Raw genomic sequence first — 20,600 nt, 5'->3', positions numbered from 1 at the left:
ATATATATACACACACTTGTAAAACGTACCCAAAAAAAAAAAAAAAAAAAAAAAAAAAAAAAAAAAAAAAAAAAAAAAAAAAAAAACTTCCTACTAACAGTCAATATTAGCTTACATACTTAGTCTTTCAGTTCATTTGAACTAGCAATGCACTAATATTGATAGTGCTCAGGACCTGCCTGCAAATTATAGGATGTTGTTAATTAAGGATTCCAAGAGGGTATTGATGTAGCAACACAAATCTTTTTAAGAAAACTGTATTATAGCATCACAGCTTAACATAAATGCTCAATGGATGTAGTGTAAGACATCTACTCACACACTGACGATGGAGTCACATGCAGGTACAGCAAAAACTAATGCTTGTGCTTTCTCCAGTGAAGGACACTTACCAACTTGTCTTTTTTTTCTTTCTTTTTTTTTATACTTCCTGGTATATATATGTATTAAAAAAAAAAACAAGATCATTAGTTCCTGTTGTAAAGCGTAACTCCTTACAAATTTGACCTAAAAAAGCACAACTCTCCATTTTTTTTTCTTTTTTCTCCTCTATTTCTCAAGGTTTTGTTAAATAAAAAGCACAACAGGTGAACATCGGAGAAATTAAGTTGATATTAAGAATCCCATAAACTTTTTTTTTTGTTTGTTTGTTAGAAATAATGTTCCGAATTCAAACAACATGGTATAGTGTTCTTTCACAGCAACAAGATAATAATAATAAAAATTGGATTAAATTAAACACTCAAAAATATTAACAATATGACATTCATATCGCATTTTGTTTCTTTTTTTCCCATTGTTTTACATACTACAGTGTATGCTTTCAACAGTCTTGATACCTACAAATCATGCTGTTCCGAATTACACATACCGTGATGTTTCATAAAAGCACACAGAACATTTAAATAAATTCATCTCCTGCGTACAAATGAACTTCTTATATATAAAAAGTCATCGACTGTACTTAGCTCTCAGACAGACAAGGCCTGTCGCAGAAGTTTATGTTCTTCATTATTCTCTTAAATACATTTAGAAATTTCATTTTTTTTAAGCCATTTCTTTTTAAGGACAGTTTTTGTGTTATCCTCACAAAGGACATAAGTCTGACATTTAATTATTATATTCTCTTTTTTAAACTTTTGTTCCCAATAGAACAGTCAACTTACATCATTTACTTGCAAACTTGGATTCATCTAGTCAAAGGTATAATCACATTATCTTTTTGATGCAAATACATTTTTCTTATTTATTTCTTTTTTTCTGGATATTGTCAAGGGAAAAAGCAAAATCTGTACACCAACAAGTATTTGGTAGACAATTTGTATTACAAAACTTACACTTCAAGCACTATACAAGCAAATGTAATTGATATCTGCCAACATGAGTACTTTTATAATTTAAATCTGTTACAGTGGGCAACTGTGATTATATATATCTTATGTAGGCAAGTATGTGTTTATATATATATAGAACTTATATAGGTGTTCTCTCCTCCTTTCATACATTTCAAATAGTAACAAATACATTGGTATTAGCCAACCTTTAATTTTAATAAGTCCTCTTAATAAAGGATGCATATCCTAAACCTCACGTAAAGAAATAATAGTCATTATGCTTGTGGAAACAGTTCTCTTCGGTTCTACTTGTTTATGCGCAGAGTTCATTAAAAAAAAAAAAAATCTCGTATTAACCCCCGAGATGTATATATATGTATTTATTTATTTCTTTTCAAATGTGTGTACGAGTGTTTGCTTGTGAGTGTACTATATATATTACTTTTAAATATGAAACAACCCTGCAGAATTGACAAGACACACGAGGTTTAATAGATACATACTATTCTCGCACAACAGTTAAATGTACAAATCTCTAAGTTTTCTCTCTCGCAAGTGTCTTTACAATGAGGGTCGGTAAAAAGTTTTCCTTTTTAAATACATTCAGGAGTAAATTTTTCCAGGCTGAAAGAAAAAAAAAAAGCCGCGTAAAACCGCAGATCTACGATAAAAATTGTAAAGCATGTGATACTTGATATCTGTATACAAGCATACAATTGTAAAAAGGCGAAGTTAGGAGTTCCGACGCACTCAGAAATATATATACATATATATACATATAGGAAACAAATCAGCTCTGCATCACATAGACCGGAATGCAAATCAATAAATGTTTCCATTCTTTATATTTCCTCATCCTTCGAACTCGGCAAAACAGTGAGTCTCTGAATACACACTGGAAAAAAAATAGCAGCACAAGTAAATTTATAAATCCAATCGTTACGAGTTTCTTTCAAAGAAAAAAAAAATTGCTTTCAATAAACTTAATACTTCTGAAAATTTTTTTTGTCTTTACACAATGAAAAAAGACACTGAATAATATCCTATTATAAAACATCACAAAAGCATTGGATTTCCCCGCAGTATAACCACAAGGTTAACTCCTTTGACTTAAATCTTCGAGAAACAAGCCGTAAGTTTTTTTTTTTTTTTGTTTTTCTTTTACTTTCTTTTCTTATAATGCTTAAAATGGTATTTTGTTTAGTTGAAAGACAACTCTGAAGCTAACAGAGCTTCAGAATCACTTCACATGTTCACATATTAAAGTTGGTCTGCATAGCCGCTCATCTTCGTAACAAACAATACCAATTCAAGATTCTATTCTTGAACGGAAAGAAATTCGAATAACTAAGCACAACGGAGTTTCAACACTTCTACGGATCAACAACATCAGAATGAGTCACGTCATTTACTTCTTCCTCACTCGTCCCCGGTTGCCCAGGGACTACGCCTTGAGTACTACCATGCGGTGGACCCATGTAACTGAAACAGAAATATACATATATGAAGATTTTGATATCAAAATTGTACGTAATCTTAGAAATAAATTATTTATTAATATATTCTTTAGTGCAATGGAACAATAATTGCTAACAGAACAATAGAGAAATATAATAATTTGAATAAAATTGTAACAATTGCATTAAATAAATTTACGAAACAATTAAGAAAAAATAATTAAGTCAACAGGAAATATATTTCGATAGTTGAACCAAAGGGAGGCGTAGAAAACCACCTATCAACGGCATCATATCTAGTGTTACTGTCTGCTTTTCTACGCCATCCAATGATATTACACTTTATTTGTATAGTTATGTCGTCCAGTTGTATAAATAAATTTTATATATATATATATATATATATATATATATATATATATATATATATATATATATATATATATATATATATATATATATATATATATATATATATATATATATATATATATATTAGGGTGGTCCAAAACAAAAACAAAAAACAACTTGTTCAAAATAATCCTCCACAAGGCTTATTTTTTTTTTCCTAGAGTCAAAAGCTTCTTACCAGGCAAATTTTCAGCCCTATTGCTCAATATTTACAGGTCGCTCCATTTTAAACCTTTCTGTTCTTGTAATATTAATGATGATCTAATGCTAGAATTTTTGGGAGGTATACGCTGAACTGTTTTGAAAATTTAGCGTATGCCTACCTCCGTATATACTCATTCATTCGTAAATTTAAGGTAAATATATGCTGTACCATAAAAATATTAGGTAGGTAATGGGTATACTCCCCATTACACTGCTGTATACTACATTATAGGTCTCAAGACTGCAATGTAATTTAACATAGTAGCTGTGCTAATAACTGGATAGATATAAGTTCGTAGCTTTCATTATGATCACTAGATGGGGAGATAGTCCCTTTTTTCCCCAAGAAGTTTGTAAACTATTAAGATAAATCGCTGTGATGATGATGTAGCTGAAAGAGGTATAAGTCTCATCCAAAAGTATAATGAAGCCTTGACAAAACACCAGAAACAGAAGCATTTTAGTCTTCGATTGGTTGAAATTCATCGTAAAAATGTTCGCGTTCCACTGAAGAAAGCGTTTTTATATCTTGAGAATACAAATACTGACATTTTGTTCTGAAAGGTTTGACAACAACTAACAAAAAATGGCAAAGTGGAGCGACCTGTAAATATGACTTAATTGTACTGAAATTTCGTTAGTTATTTCTATACATCAGAAGGAATAAAATAAGCCTTGTGGACACCGACCATTGTTAGTTTTGTTTTGTGGACCACCCCAAAATACACACTACAGAATGGCCAAATGTATTCATACTAAAATTTATAAACTCCTCAAGTACGTACAATGACCAGTCAAAACATTATGACCTGCCGCTACTTTTTGAACGAAGTCGCTGGATTGATGACGTAAGAGGTAAGGGCACAGTGGAACTACTTGAGCCAGACTCACAGGGATCTCACGCGATCAATCTGTGTGACGCTTGTGCGTAGGATGTAGAAAGCCGTCAATATATCAGTGATAGGGGTCAGATTGTGATTACCAAGCTGCTGGGAACAAGTACCAATCAAGATGTCGTATGCTGTATACTGTCAAGGTACGTAAATAGGTTATAGCACAAACTGTAGCACAATTAACAGGTGACTTTAATAGTGGATAAAGCACGAGTTTATCTGGGCAAGCTGTTCACAATACACTGTTAGACATGGACTTCCGCAGCCGAGGTTAACCACACAGCATCATTGATGATAACTGAAATGAGCACCTACCCATTGTCATTGGACCATCGAATAATGGCACAACGTTGCATGGTTCGATGAATCACGATACTACATTCTTCACATGATGGCCGGGTCAGAATTCATCATCTTCCAGAAAAATAGTTGCTCAAGCCGGGCACAATAGAAAGACGACAGGCCGGTGGTGGCTCCATAATGATTTTGGGAAGCCTCAGTATCATCCATCGACTCGGTAGTAAGTGTGGAGGATTTACTTACCGACCGGTCATTATTGATCACGTACACCCATTCATGTCACTCTTATTTTCAGCTCGAAATTGTATCTTTCAGCACGACAATGCTTCTTGTACAGTGGTTCGAGGATGACAGTGTAGAATACAATTTCTGCAATGGTCTCCTAACCCAATCGAACATTTGAGATGTCATGGAACGTCAGATCTCAGCCCATCGCCTCCCTCCGCAAAATTCAAAGAAATTAAGTGAAGATGAAGCAGTGTGTGAAGAAGTGCGCCATGCCTCCAGTTACCAACCGAAGTCTCATTCCTTTCATACCAAACAGCACTGCTGCTGTCATGTGGCAAAAGGTGGACATACCAGATATTAAGGTACATGGTACTAATGTTCTAGCTGGACAGTATATATGCAATGCAAGGACAATAATTGCATTGTTCATTTAATTCCAGAGATTTTCAGTCTGATTTCAGTGAAACTTCCTTCAATGTGTTCACTGAAACTTAAGGATATATATTACAGGGACTTGCTCTCACAAAGATTGTATAAGGTGTGTAAATATTCAAGAGGAACTCCTTTATTTTTTATATATGTAATTGAAAAATTTGGCCGGCTAATTGGTAAGGACTCAATTTTCTGTTATTTTCAAATCCCTTGAGACAAGCCAGCTATTTGAATTATGTAACAAACAAAACTAAGATTGAGGTTTCAAGTAAACAAGGTTATACGAATACATTATTATTATTATTATTATTATTATTATTTTCGTTTCAAATCTTTCATTTAAGCCTCTTGGTTATCTAAAACGATTTCCTTGAAATAAAGCGAGTCTACAGTTTCCGAACACGAGGAAACTATTCCACTATGTAATACAGATTAATGCGTTCAAACACTTTGAGGATGATCTGTTTATTTCTTGCAGACAGGTTTTTCTGTGTTTTTCCAAAATTTGTAGAAAAGACTCAAGTAATGTCTGAAAACTACAAAGCTTGCTATAAAAATATAATGAAAAAGGGAAGGCTATGCTTGTTCTTCGTCTTCTGGGCGTTGGTTCCACAAGAGACAGAGCCTGCCGCCGTCCAGAAAGGGTTTACCAACCGATTAAGTGCAAAAATAATTGTTGCTTATACTTTTCATTTTGACCAAAATTGTATTAAAGAAATATGAGATTTAAACTGTTTTTTTCTTTCTTTTTTTTAGTTTCATTTTATTTTACTTTTAGGGTGTCAAATTCCTGTACAAATTTCAATTTGCATAGCAATTTGAAAGTTCTGTATCGCACTGTCGGCAGTTAATGAAATTATTATGTATTTTACTATTTTATATGGGTATGGAATAAATAACTTTTGTATCATAAACAAGCATGCTAATGAAAAGTGAAGTAGGAAAAATTAGTCATGTCAGTTGTAGTTTTTTAAAAAGAAAATTCTACCTTCATTTTATAGATCCTCTAAGGTATAGGTGGTTTTAAATATGACCATATAGAGCTATCTATTAATGTTAACACTTAAAGACCCGGAGGGGATTTAAATGTAGAAACGCTTGGATTCCGGCCATTTTAAATGTATTTTTAAAATTTTGTTACTCAGAAACTACCCTTTTAAAGTGAATGAAACTTTAAGATTCAATCGAATAAAAATGTACTAATATAACAGAAAAGCAGTAATGCACTTAGCATTGTTACCGTTGAATACACAGTGTTGCAAACTTTAAGGAATATTTTTTCTATGTTGGAAATCCAATCGAAAGATACATTGTCCGATAATTTCGTGTAAATTGCAAACGACCATACAACTAAATATAAATAAGTATAAATATACACTACATATCACAATATATCACTCCGCCCCCTCCTCTCCCTTTTGGTGACATGTTAGGTGCGAGGATGTTTAGAAGCGCGACGTGATGGTTGAGAACTAGTGCTAAGAACAGCATCGAGTGTTGTTTTTGTGTCACTGTCGGAAGATTCTAGTTGTTCTAATATTGTAGCAATGTCTAAACATTAGATTCATCGTCCGTTTCAAAAGCATCGAAGTCGCTATCATCTATTATTTCTGTAATTTCTCCGGGCGAAAATACGCCACTATCATAAAAACAACGACTTGTTGCGGTGGTATTCATGGCCAGAAGCTAAACTAAAAAGAGGAAGTGAAGCCTAAGCAAATTACAAGAAGGATGTTGAAACAACCACACACACTTCCACTGGCTTATAAAACAGGAGAAAAAAATTACATGATTTTTTCCTTCTGAGTACTGATATCTTTTTAGGGAATATACATTTGATACAGCATGTCATATAAATCTACGCAGTACGTGACCTGTAGGCATGAAGGTGATAAATATTAGTGAAAAGTAAACAGAAGGGACTAGCTGTATGAAGCTGTTGGCTTCTTTCGTCAACTGCGTGCTGAAGTGCGGGAGCTGACCTTGATGGGTGCACGGCAACTAAAGTTGTCTCCGGGACTGAACGCCTCGTAACAAGAGGGCAACTATAGTTGTCCATGGGTCTTTAAGTGTAGTGTTGAATCCCTAATGCCGTTAATGTATGGAGAATTGTGTACACGAACTAAAACTTCATTTTTATGACAAAAACACTAACTTGACACAAATGTTAATTTCCTAACTTACTGACAAAAGAAAAAAATGAAGTCTCGTGTTTTTCCTACTGCTCTAGTATCTGCAAAGAAGCTGGGATTTTGCATCTCGAAATCCTACTAAGGAGTTATTTTTAATGCAATATAATGTCAAAATGCACAAGGTATCTTTGGTGTCAATTCTATGAGCAGTCTCCAGTAATGCGGTGTATGGTTCGATTTGATAGTTCTGCATTATTGAGAAACTAAAAGACATTTAATGACGGGTTTTCTTAAAGGGATAATGATAGAAAAGACAATGATTTACTGTTTCTTATTACAAAACAGGGCAGGTTTTTATTGAAAAAAAAAAAAAACTTTTTTTTTTGATTAAATAATTTGCTCTATGTATTTATATCACATATGGACAGAAATAGCTTTGTTTCGCCTTGGTGTTATGCAACAACCAGGTTATGCTGGAAGGGGTCACAGAAGCTTAAAGTGAAATGCAAACGGCTTTTCGGCTTACATCCGAGGGAAATTGTGCTCCATTTGAACTCGAAACAGACTAATTGGGCATAAATGCGATACGTCTGGCGACTCACTCACGAAGGACTCCTGCTAAAAATACGGTGTACTGATTTTTACATACTTGTTAATATAATTATCAAGAGTCATTTCAGAAGAACAAAAAGATATACAGTTGCAGAAATGAAACCATTATACAGAATTACATAAGGACAATTTCAAAATACTGCGGAGTACAGAACTAAGTCCAAGTTACAGTCCAAGTTAGTTCACTACGACTTTTATTAGTCCAAGTTAAAGAAATACGACGACTTAATTTGCATGTCAGTAAAAAAAGTGAATATAGAGACGAATTATTTGAGTCCACTTTGGCTCTGATCAATTTATACATAAATAGATACCAAAAAGATACTTCTGATTTCAAATAAATGCCTCTCGTGAGGTTTGTATGACCCCCTTCTCCCAAAAAAGTACGGCATTTCGATGTATTTTATCATTAGTAAACATTATTAAAATGAAACAATATTTCGAATTTTCTTTGATTGCAATTGCATAACAGTAATAATAAACTATAAAAAAAATCACAAAAGAAACATTCATAAACTTATAAGAAAAAAGAAAAAAAGTTGCTTTTGTAATTTAATCTTTGAGTAATGAATAGGGAATTTAGGTCTGAGTATAATACCATAATATACGGGAGTGAAACGTGATAGCCCACAAATGTGTATTCATCAAGATTTTACGAACACTCACCCTTTTACGAACATTTTTCGTTTTTTGGTTTAAACCAGTTTTTTTTATTAAAAAAAAAACACCTGGTTTAAACCAGCCAATTCTGTTACAAAATAAACTCACTTTGATGTAATACAGCTTAAAAAATTAAAAAAAAAAAAAAAAAAAAAAAAAAAAAAAAAGTTTCAAGTTAGATGCAAACCACACTAAGTGCTGAAAACATTTCACGAACTACAAAAATCGTTTTATGAGCAACATTGTACTATTTATCAATGTACATCACACATCAGTCGGTATGGCTACGAGGATCTGAATACTGGTTATAGCTTTGGAATTAAATAGAACTTGAATAAAAATGTAGTATAACCAAAGCAAACACCTATATTGTAATAATCCATGTTACAGTTTCGGCAATATATATAACTGCCTTCATCAGACATTCTCAATCTAAACGGTGGCCCAATATTATGTACATTATGCTTTGAAGACTGCGGTAAAGAAACTAGCGATACAACTTGAACATAAACACACTATCCTTCTTTACGAGAATTTTAATGTGTTCTCCATGGCATGGTCCATCATCAAAATCGATACATGGAGTAACGTTGTCATAACCAGCTTAACAGACGCGTATTGGTATCTTGTGGAATTCTTCTGTGATAGCTTTACGTAGTTCGGCCAAATTACGTATCTGATGTTGATATACTTTGTCCTTGAGCCCTTTTGTGACCTAATGGTCACAGTGACACACACACACGGGGTTGTCACTTAATCTTCTGCTGTGTGAACGCTAATTAAGATATTGGGATGATTTTTCTATGCCAAATATGGTTGGTCCATAGTTTATCCTGATGTTAATATTTTTTTCTAAGTGTCTAATTTTCTTCTCAAATTCGAGCCCAAAGTGAGAAAATAACGAATTTTCTTTTATAGTATTTTCAGTATAACTTCCTTCGTTTTAGAGAGATCTACTTAGGACTTATCATGTAGATACCTCATATGGATACTTTTTTTTTTGACTAATCTGACCAACTCGGAATCAGAGTTGTCAACTAGGGAAATTAAAACTTTCCTATTTTTCGGTCAAAAGATCGACATTTTCAAAATTTATGATCCGTACCTATACGTACGAACGTCAAGTCAGCTTACGCCAGTCGAACATCAGTCCTTACTGAACAAAAGCAAGTACAGATAGTTATAATTGGGTAATTAGGGAACGCATGAAAAATTCGAATTTCTGTTTACCATAACTTTTTTTTTTTTTTTTTTTTTTTTTAATTACAAGCTTCGTTTCTTAGATATCGACTTTATACTTCTATGATACATTAGTGGGGTACCGAAGTTTATTTTAAGATAGTTCGCGTCTGTCTGCTAGCAGTGTTTCCAGACAGAAAATTTTAATTCCTTATTTTACGGAGAAAATTCGGAAAATATTCCATTTTTCCCTCTTGTTGGCTACATTGGAACAAATGTACCAGTATCTGAAAGTCTCTTCTTTGGCCTACACAACGCACCATGGAAAGTTTCACTTGGATAATTAGGGGAAGTACAGTGGACCTTTCTCGAAATGGAAAGATTTATATTACAGGGCTCATAGTGGTCTGTTCTTTTGTAAATAGTTGAGAAGTGACCAAAAGCACATGAAAAAGTGACCAAAATCTCATCATGCCCCTTTTTTCCTTTGTCAATTTCTCCATCACCTCTCTCTGTTTGTTGTTTTGCTTCATATTTTCTTCTTTACTTCTTTTTGAGCTTCCTCCTTTCTTAGGTTTTCTAAGTATGCATTGTAGTTACGGTAAGCAGACTTAGCAGATGTAAGAAGCTTCTGAGTAAGTGGAACCAGTTCTGGCCTATTTCCGAATTTCTTCATTCCAGACATTATATTTAAGTAGCACTGAGAGGTCTCAAAGCCATAAAATATTCAAATTCATCACCTACTCTTAAGAACATACAAGAAGCATAACACAAGACGAACATGATGAACCACACAAACACACATACACAACGTTAAGCGGAGTGTTAACTATTACGAGAGAAAACTAAAAGACTATTATGATAGAAGAAAGAATAGACACAGAATGGTTCTCAATCCCAACTTGAGAGCTTCAGCATCCACCAACCATCCACTGTGCTTTAGAAAGAATAAAAGCTGAAGTGAGAAATGAAATGAAATCTTTCAATTTTACGTCCCACGGTTATGCCGGTTAGGTTAAAGGAGACGGTGATTATGAGAAATGAATGAAATGGTGGAATGAAGAAAGTGGGAGGAAACGGGAGAACCCTGAGAAAACCCACGAGCACGGTGATTGTCCACCACAAGCTCCACACGGTGCGAGCTGGGATCGAACCAGGGACCCCAAGAACCGGAGGTGAACGCTCTACCACTGAGCCACCGCGCCCCCAAAAGCTGAAGTGAGAATAAAGCTGATTGTTTCACATGCGGCAGCAAGTATTGAAGCTTTGAGAAGAGTAATGAGTAATAAGTTTCTGTCTTTTTCCATTTATTTTTATATTTTTCTTAGAAAACTGCCAATGCAAAACATAGATCACACGAAAAAGTCACTTTACCTTCCAAAAGAGTAACTTTTAGTGACAAATTTGAAAAAACTTTTAATTAAAAAAGTGACTCGCTAGGAGCCCTGATATTATATAAGGTATATATATACGGTAAAATAAGATATATATTTTTTAAAATCATATGCTCAGTTTATTAGACATCGTCATGATATTTCTGCGATATATCAGTTGGATACCAAGGTTTATTTTAAGATAGTTTCTGTCTGTCGAATAGCAACGTTTTCAGTCATGGAAAATTTTAATTCCCAATTTTAGGTGAAAAATTCGGAAACTATCTCTCTCTTGTTGGCACTTTTCCCTCTTGTTGGCTACATTGGAACAAATGTAGCAGTATCTGAAAGCATCATCTTTGCCCTACCCAACACACCACTGAAAGCTCCAATAGAATAATTAGGGAAGCTGCAGCACCTGTGTAGCTATTGATTTTTGCTTCTGAGGTGGAAAAAGTGTCAAACTTTCGCGTGTACGATGAGAAAATTATCTTGTTCTGTTTTTGTATGGCAGCCAACGATTTTACGTTTGTAGTATGAGTTGTCGACACACCAAAGAATTTTTTGGGGTGACTTAGATCCACGTGGCGAGTGATGCTAGTTATATAAATAAATAAAATCAAAATTTACTTAGGGATTTTTTTTTTTTTTTTTGGTAAATTTTTACCCCTACATTTCTCTCTAGTTAGCAACACTACAATCAAACTCACGCCATAAAACTGCCACATCCTTCTTCTAAAAAACAAGGTCTTAACCATATCGATCGGGCAAATAGTCTCTAAGTTATAATTCATTAACTGAATGTCTAATTAAAAAGCCAAAATGACTAGGTCCCGAAAGAGTTAGAACATCCCAAAATAAAAAGTCAGATGGTTTCAAATCAGGAGATCAAGCTGGCCACTCCACGGACCCACGTCTACCGATTCTAGCGGTTAGGGAATATTTCCTATCTGCCCCGCCATCCTATTTGGCATACACTAACGGTCCCAAGTCCAGTGACCGTTATCCCCACTTTCAAGCTACACAGTATTGCCATATCGAAATATTTTGTCCAGAATTACAAGTACTACAATCAGTCAAATATCTCACACATAATTATAAGCTACCCTGTATAAGAATGTCTGTGATGATACCAATAATATATTGTCGGAACCGAAACATCGCTTATTATAATATAGAGTCAGAGTTCATTTATTTATGTTAAAGACTATAAACTAAAAGGAACATATATAAGTTGTTCTAGTAGTCAGTGTGTAAAACAAAAGCTTTTTCCTGATCATGTACTCCGAACGGTTACAATAATCGTCCGTGTATTTTCTAAGGGAAAGAGACCGGGATTACACTGCAGACACGAGAACATATAGCAGTTTCGTGTTACTACTCGAGGACCACAAATGTAACGTGACTTTCGTTGAGGTCGTTCTTATTACCCGGAAAATCTAATATGAACCAGGATTAAAGAACATATTACAGATACTAAGGATCACGAATCAGTGGTTTCTGGCTCATCTAAAGAACATTAAGAATGTCTAAGATATTAAAAATAATTCCAACTTTACATCTTTATAATTGACATCTCGACAAGCACTAAAATGCTGTTATAAAGATTTACTTAGGAATACAGGTCTCAATTTCGATAAATAACTCAACTTTCCGGACACGTTTCGAGGGTTTTGGTCTATAGAATAGAACTTTGGCATCCTTACGTAATGACAATGCGGCCGAAACATTTCCACTAACATGAAATGTCTCTGCACATCCAATTTCCTGCCTTAATACACGCTGAAAGAGGGAATATTCTGGCGGATATATGAAACAACCAACCACGCTAATCAAGTTGCGAAATCAGGTTTTTCACAAGAATCGAAATACAAGAGAAGGCAACTAGATACCACACTATTTAGACGATAGAACAGTTTAAGCTACTTTAGCTGATATGTTTTTTTTTTTTTTTTTTTTTTTACTTTGATTGCGCTCTTTAGTATCAAGGAGACAGATGGCTAATGAAAGTGAATGTTCGTGAAATAAAGTTTTTTTCTGTTCTCTCATCAAGAATCGAACCCGGGACTATTTGGACCAAAACATTCTCTTATTTTGCAAGAAAAAAATTTCAGTATGTCATAGTCTAGATACAAATGCAACCAACGGTTTCATTGTTACGTATTGCTTACCTTTGACTTGTCATCTGTGAAATTACTACTCTCTGTCCCGAAGGATGGGGATGCGGATGTGTCATGTACGCAGGCATTTTTTGATGATCCTCTGGCTGTGGGCTATCCCCTTCTTCTGACATTTCTTCTACTTCAGGTTCCTATACACAGAATAAGGTTGGTTAAGAGCTACGTTTTTAACAACATTTAAGAGATGAAAGTACTTTGAATTCTTAGAAAAAAAAGATTGAACAATATATAATGTAGATAATGTAGTTCGACAAAATTTTCAACCCCTTCTATTCCGCTTAGGATACGGCCTTCGGGTTCGAAATTAAACCTCCAATGGTCGCCCAAAGAATCTCACTCCATAATGAACAATGAATGTAATTTACTATCACGCAAATCAATCTTCACAACTCTAGTTTTTCATAACTTACAACAAATGGCTTCTGCTTATCAGAGTAGAGTTGCACTTCGAAACGTGCACTACTGATTGAAATATTGATCTTTACAATGCATTTTTTTTTTTCTTTTTTGGTTATGTTTTAGAACATACAGCACCTGTTTGTGTGTGGAGTGTCAGTTCGCAGCGATTATTTATGAAAAATAACTGAGTGCAACTGCAGCAGAGTTTTATTATCTATCTATCTATCTATCTATCTATATAAATCGTGGAACTTGCGAATAATCAGGACTTTACTGTATTTCCTTTTCCTGTATCTATCGCACATCTACTATCAATCCCGAGAATCTGAATGATGTTTAGCCGACTACTAGAATTGTTAGGTTGTTTGTCACTTTTAACACAGCAAAGCAGGACTGGAGAAGACTTGTTTTACACTTTGTCATATGTATCTTTTCAACAAACATATTGTATGTCATAATCTCTATCAAATATACAAAGACAAAGGTAAGATTTTAAAACGGACACGTTCTCCTTTTTATGGAACTTTTGATTCACGATAGAAATCAATATATTAATTTATATATAAACTTGGTGGAAGTCAAATACGAGGGCATCCAATACGTTATCTACCCAGACAGGAAGAAATACAGAGAGGCTTACCTGATCACTGTTTTTCGATCTAGTCTCCATGGAGGTTATGCACTGTCGCCACTTTGTGGGCAGCGAAAAAATAGTCTTTGCCAAACCACTGGGAAACAGCCCGTGGGAGCTCGTTGTCCAACGAAAAAAACGTTGTCCCCGCAGGTGTTTCCACTGCATTGACTCCTACTTGCTCTCAGGATCCCAATGGTGGATCCAGGTTTCGTCCCGTCACCAGTTGAGATAGCAATTTCTCCATTATTTGCAGCGTCACACAAACATTCGCCATGCGGCCTTGCTCACGGCTACAGCGTTGCTCCAACTGACCTCAAATTGAGCAGTGGGGTTCCTCACAGTGGCTTTGGCGTGCATATTAAGCGTCATTATGCTCCGCCCCCTCCCTTCTTGTCTAGGAAAATAACTTATTGGACGCCCCTCGTAATATTAAGAACTATTAAAATCTTCGTAAGACACAATTAACTTATCAAAAGCATTAAGGAAGAAAAATTAAAATATAGTAACTTTCACACTTCGTTCCTCTGTTGTTTGGGAGAAGTGATTGCTGAAAGTGAAATGGAGGATTTGTGAGATTTCGTACTGTACTTGTTTAAAGTAATACTTTCATAAAAGAATCGTAAACAAAACCTTATTATTATATTCAGATTTATCCCTTAAATTTTTACCACCTCATTATTATATTCAGATTTATCCCTTAAATTTTTACCAGAGTACCAACAACTATGGGGTGAAATGTTATTCCATTAAATGTAATAATTGTGGACTGCTTTCTCTATGTATCATATTGTGAAATATCTTAAGCAACAAAAGTATACTAAACATATCTTACCTCTTCTGGACAAAGTTCACAGGCTCTTTCCAGTGTTTTTCTAGCACTGTTTGATCGTTCTAGAAAATATCCATTAGTAGATTCATTCGACTGGGCAGGTGGTGACCAATTACTATAACTATACTGTGTATTTGGAGCATACGGCCTCTGGAAATTTAGAATTACTCTTCAATTATGCTGAACAAATTCAATCAATACTGCTTTTGTACAATGAACATTTCCAATATGTAAAGAAAAACTTAATAACATTTAGCATCTTATAACTAAAAGCTATCAAACAGATCTTACTTTTCCCCCACACGTATATCAGTCCCTCAGTTGTTGTGCAGCAGAATGAAGTTGTTATAGTGGGCAAAAAGTTGCCAAAAGCAATCTCTTCTCGAAAGGGTACGTACGCCCTTTTCCAATGCAAACTTTAGCATTTCCTACATACAGGCCTTCCAGTAGGACAATGGAAAAATATAGGACAGTTTGGTTTATACAATAGAATATTATGCTCTGAAGCACGGAAAAAAATATTGTAAGAAAAGGCCACCCTTCACCCCAAAGGATAACTGGAAACAAGATTTAGATTAATACAGAATAAGAGTATATATAACCTTTTACTTTTAAAACTTACAGGTACTAGACCTGCTGTATTGTTTTGGGAAAAAAAGAAATTGATTGAAATAAATCACTTGATTTACTGATTAGAAGAAAAAATCTTGAGGTCCGAGTTGCCCATTCCTTACCCTCGATCCACCTCTTCTATACTTATACATTTTTAGTTTTACATTTTAAAGGTTCAATAATGAACTATAAAACACTAGTACGTGTTACTTTTGCGACAACTTTGTTGTGGCAGTTTCAAGTCTTTTGGTTCCAGCCTTATGCAGCTGACACGTCATTTATGAGCCGATGCATTATTGCTTTCTGAAGCCGAATATTTCCCTTTGAAATTAATTTTTCAGCTTCACGAAATTCAATACACATGTTTTCCTCACTCTCTTTTTGGCACTCACTTTTGTCTTTTCTGCTGTAATCTTATTCTCATTTTCTTGCTGTTGTTTGTTTATATCTTCGCGATACTTATGTGCTTCTTTGTAGTACACTAACATTGCTTTAGTGATTTACCTTCATTTACATTTTTATCCATTGCATCTTTAATCAATGGTTTCTTCATTCAGTCCTTGTCTTTCGGATAGTATCATGTTTTTATTAGTCGAGAAACCACGTTTAATAGATACATGTCCATGTGAAAGTGTCAACACTGCTTTTACAAGTTTAGAATAAGCACATAGGAAACAAAGAAGAAAGAAAGAGTGAAGATGGGAGGACAAGAAAAAGCAAATTTTAAAAAAATAATAGTGAAGATTAGTGACTAGCCCCTCAGAAAAACAAAAATGGTAAGACACATTTATGTAGCATCTAAGCTACATTGCTAATATGTAGCAATTTAAATTATCACTGGAACTGCCCTAGGCTTGTACTTTTAATAATTCAATCACTGAAAAATATAGGAAATAAAGGACAAGATTAAAATATAGGACAAATATACACAAATTTCCAAAATATAAGAAAAAGTAGGAAAATAGGACAGCTGGGAGCCCTGTACATAGCACAAGAATATTGGAACAATAACTTTGTAGTAGGATACGCTACTGTTAGTGTTACAACTCAATGCTACGTATAATGGTCTCATTCACAACCCATATCACCAATAAAACGCAACCAAACAAAATGCCAGTAGAACTCTGAAGACCTGTATTAGAGATAATACCAGATATGATAGCCTGTAATAAGAATCCATGCCTCACCGTGTTATGTTGAAACGATTACATGTAGGAGTGCAATTCATCACATATTGGGGCTGCACTACGAGAAAGATTCAAATTAGTTTATACAGTTCACGGAGGAACTGTTCTTCATAGACCGAGAGAGTTGATACTGAACAAACAGAGAAAAGATCAGTTTGAAACAAAATCCAGTTTGTGAACTACATTCATGCGTATCCTTGTGTGCATTTGTAACGCTCAACGCTCTCACTCTTTATCAGGAGTTTTACGAGGGCTGAGTTAAACAAGAAGAACTTTTGTTGGCCACAAGAATGGCAACTCGACCCTTAGTGCACTTTCAAACTCAAGCGAAACGTGGAGGAGTGAATAAAGAAAATATGGAAGAGGATGAAAAAGAAGCTTAGCAGCCTGAATGAGAAGGTTTTGGAAGGCTCCCTACAAAATAAATTAAGAAAAAAAAAAAAAAAGCCTGCAACATTTCCCCTACACTTAAGTGCAGGATAGACATTTCCATGCTAACTTACTTGCTATTTAGGATTAAGAAGCTTTTCGAAAATAGATATTAATGAACATTAGAAAAACTGGAACTGGTAGCTATGCTATTCCGTTCGAGGACATTCCCGTTAAGAACCCAGGTACCAATCCTATGGATTACTGTGCTGTTAGATTTCTCAAACGGCGACTGTCGTCACGTTGACTTCGCACGGTAAATGGCCCCTGAGAAGCCTGAACGCAGGGTGGAACAATATACTCCTGATATAGCTGAAACGAAGATTGCTGCAACTGCGATGTCGTACAATAGTCAAAACCAATGGTCATCTATCAAGCATGATCGATGGTGGTGGGGTGGTATGTCTTAGGTATGCAACAATTTCAATTTGTTCGGATGGAGACGGATCAGCTTTTATAATCGAAGCTGATCTTGAAAGCATGTCAAGTTGTCTTGTGCTTTCTGCTTTTCAATAAGTTGAAAATTTAAATTATTTGTCACGGAATCTATTGTTTACAAGTAATAAAAGAATCATCCCACCACACACATACGATAGCCATCCTCACTGAAGTTATTTTTAGTTCCAGGCAAATACCAGGATGGTACCTTTAACATGTGCCCTGAACGTCTAATTTCCACTTCCTTTCAAATAGTTTTTGTTACTGCTGTTTGACTTATTCCTTCTCAGCTTTTTCCTTCACTGACGATTTGCTTCACGGCAACAATAAAAGTATGACAAGGATCCTGTATTAGCCGCCTAGGCGGTTTGTCTTACATGGGATGTGTACATAGATCAATTTCGTCCATTACGAATTTCCAGGTGTATTCCACATCATCATTCCGTAGGATCGGGATTAGTTTCCAGGGAAATTACTAATTTACTTATTTTTCTTTACTTTGTATTTCACATTTGCAACTGTTCGTTTGTTTCGTGCTGGTTTCTTTCCACTAAGCGATGAAATGGGAGATCATAACCAGAAAAAGCGACATCCCTCATCACGAGCGATGAAGTGGACCAAACCACGCCCCATTTTTCGAGAAACGATAAGATGGGAAGTCATGTAGCGGGAGAACACCACATTACATGAATTACGAAATATCTTTTCAATTTACTTCAATGAATATATAAATTAAATAGGAATTACGGAAAAATAATGATTTTCTAGCATATGAATATCTGTACATTTGCACAATTTAGTTAACATGACTATTAACATATGATCATTTATTTGCTAAAATAACCCACTCACTCTATGGCTTATGGAACACAAAAGTTCAATACCACATCCATAAAAGCTCTCCATTGACTTGTTCTTAGCCAACTGGAACCAGTTTCGACTTCGCTGCGAGATGTATCTTGATCTTGTCCTTCCATTTGTACCTAGGACTTTCTAATGATGTTTTTCCCGATTGCGTTTCCACTCGGAGGCGTTCCTACTTTCTATCATTCTAGCTACGTGATTTGCCCACGTTAGCCTCTTATGCCTGATGCTTAACAATGTTAGGTAAACGGTATGAATTATATAGTATCTCGTTATGAAGTTTCCTTCCTTCCACATTCTCGTCGCACTTGGATCCGAATATTCCCCTCACGATTTTATTTTTAAATACTTTTAGTCTGCGTTCTTCCCTCAAAAGAGACCACATTTCACAACCGTATAACACAACAAACATAATTATCGTTTTATGTATTTTGAGCTTAAATTTCTCCAACAGAATTCGCGTGGACTGAACAAAAACTTCCTGCTTTCAGTCAACATTTAATTGCTTCCTGGATATGGTTTTGGTTTGTTAATGTTGATCCTAGATATTTATAAGAGCCAATTTTGTCGAAATATTGCTTAGTATTTTTTAATATATCCATAGTTTGCAGTATTACGGTCACAGTAAATTTCCATTTGGTCTTCTTCGTATTTACTTCCATTATCTACATCCTTGTAGGCATTTAGTAGAACCTCTGCATTTCTTTCCATTGTCCTTATATCATCTCCTATTTTACTGATATCACCACTAGTCAAAACCCGGTGAGTGCCAGTCAGCTCTATGCCCTGATTGCAATCTTCCTTTCCTTATACTGTATTTCAGAACAAATCGATTAATAATAGTGACAACACATCTCCTTGTTTCAGATCATTCAGATGTGAAAGCTCCTGGACACACATTTTCCTACTCGTACCTTACTTTGTGGACTTGGGCTTTACTTAAACACATCTTTATTAATCCAACTAGTCGTTTTGGTGTATCAAATTCGGTAAGAACGTTGTACAATGTTTGCCTCCTAACCGAGTTGTAGGCCTTCTGAAATCAAAACACGCCAACTATTTCCCATTAGACTGAAACCAATTTGTGCCGCTAAATGTTACCAAGAACTTCAATTGTAAAAGTTAATACTGCATATTTTCATCACAAAATTACAGAAAGTAGCACTTATAAAGTATACAATATTATATACAAGTCTAGCACAATATAATTACTAATCGGCAACACAACTTACAAAGACCACAGTGGATAGTACTCAAATAAAAGCCTTTCTACCTCTAGCTTACTTTCCACCTACCCTCTCAAGTTCTTCCTGAAGCCATTCCACACCACTACTCCATTTCTGTTTAAGATCTTCATTAATATAAAGAATGTGATACGCTGATTTACATTTACAAAATAAATTAACCAAGAATTTTATACACTGATAGGCACGTCTTTGGTAATGACTTTTACTTCGATGAATTATGTCAAAAAGCCCATCCTGTTCATCTGCAACACCTGAAATGAAGAATAAGCCAATAGTCACCTACCCTTTCGAGTTCGTCCTGCAGCCACTCCACAGCCAGAGTCCATTTGCGTTTAAGTTCTCCATTGGAGTGGAGCATGTGGTGCGCTGCTCGGCACTTAGAAAAGAGGGCTACCATACACTTAATGCACTGATATGCACGTTTCTGGTAATGATTCTTACTGCGCTGAATGGTATCGAAAAGGCCCTCCCGTTCCTCTGGTACACCTAAAATACATAAGGGGGATGCATGGTTTTATGAAACAAATATTGCTTTCTGTCCTCTCTTCTATTTTTCACCTGCAAGA

At 35.0% G+C, this 20,600-nt stretch overlaps 1 protein-coding gene across 9 annotated transcripts in view; it reads right to left on the bottom strand.

Moving 5' to 3' along the window:
- Window positions 1–243: 243 nt before the first annotated feature.
- Window positions 244–20,600, bottom strand: part of faf (ubiquitin carboxyl-terminal hydrolase-like faf) — a 172,824-nt gene continuing 152,467 nt past the window's right edge. For all 9 annotated transcript variants that reach the window (XM_081769869.1, XM_081769872.1, XM_081769871.1 and 6 more), the window contains exons 44-47: window positions 20,318–20,520; window positions 15,261–15,407; window positions 13,387–13,526; window positions 244–2,816 (exon numbers count right to left, since the gene is read on the bottom strand). In XM_081769869.1, coding sequence (XP_081625995.1) covers window positions 2,708–2,816; window positions 13,387–13,526; window positions 15,261–15,407; window positions 20,318–20,520 — 599 coding nt within the window. In that variant the 3' untranslated portion in view covers window positions 244–2,707. The remainder of the gene's footprint in view (window positions 2,817–13,386; window positions 13,527–15,260; window positions 15,408–20,317; window positions 20,521–20,600) is intronic.

The sequence above is a fragment of the Thermobia domestica genome, chromosome 8 (genome assembly GCF_964235325.1).
Source record: "Thermobia domestica chromosome 8, izTheDome1.hap1.1, whole genome shotgun sequence".
Taxonomy (NCBI): domain Eukaryota; kingdom Metazoa; phylum Arthropoda; class Insecta; order Zygentoma; family Lepismatidae; genus Thermobia; species Thermobia domestica.
Note: the sequence above shows the minus strand (reverse complement) of the source record. Positions and strands in the feature narration are given on the sequence as shown.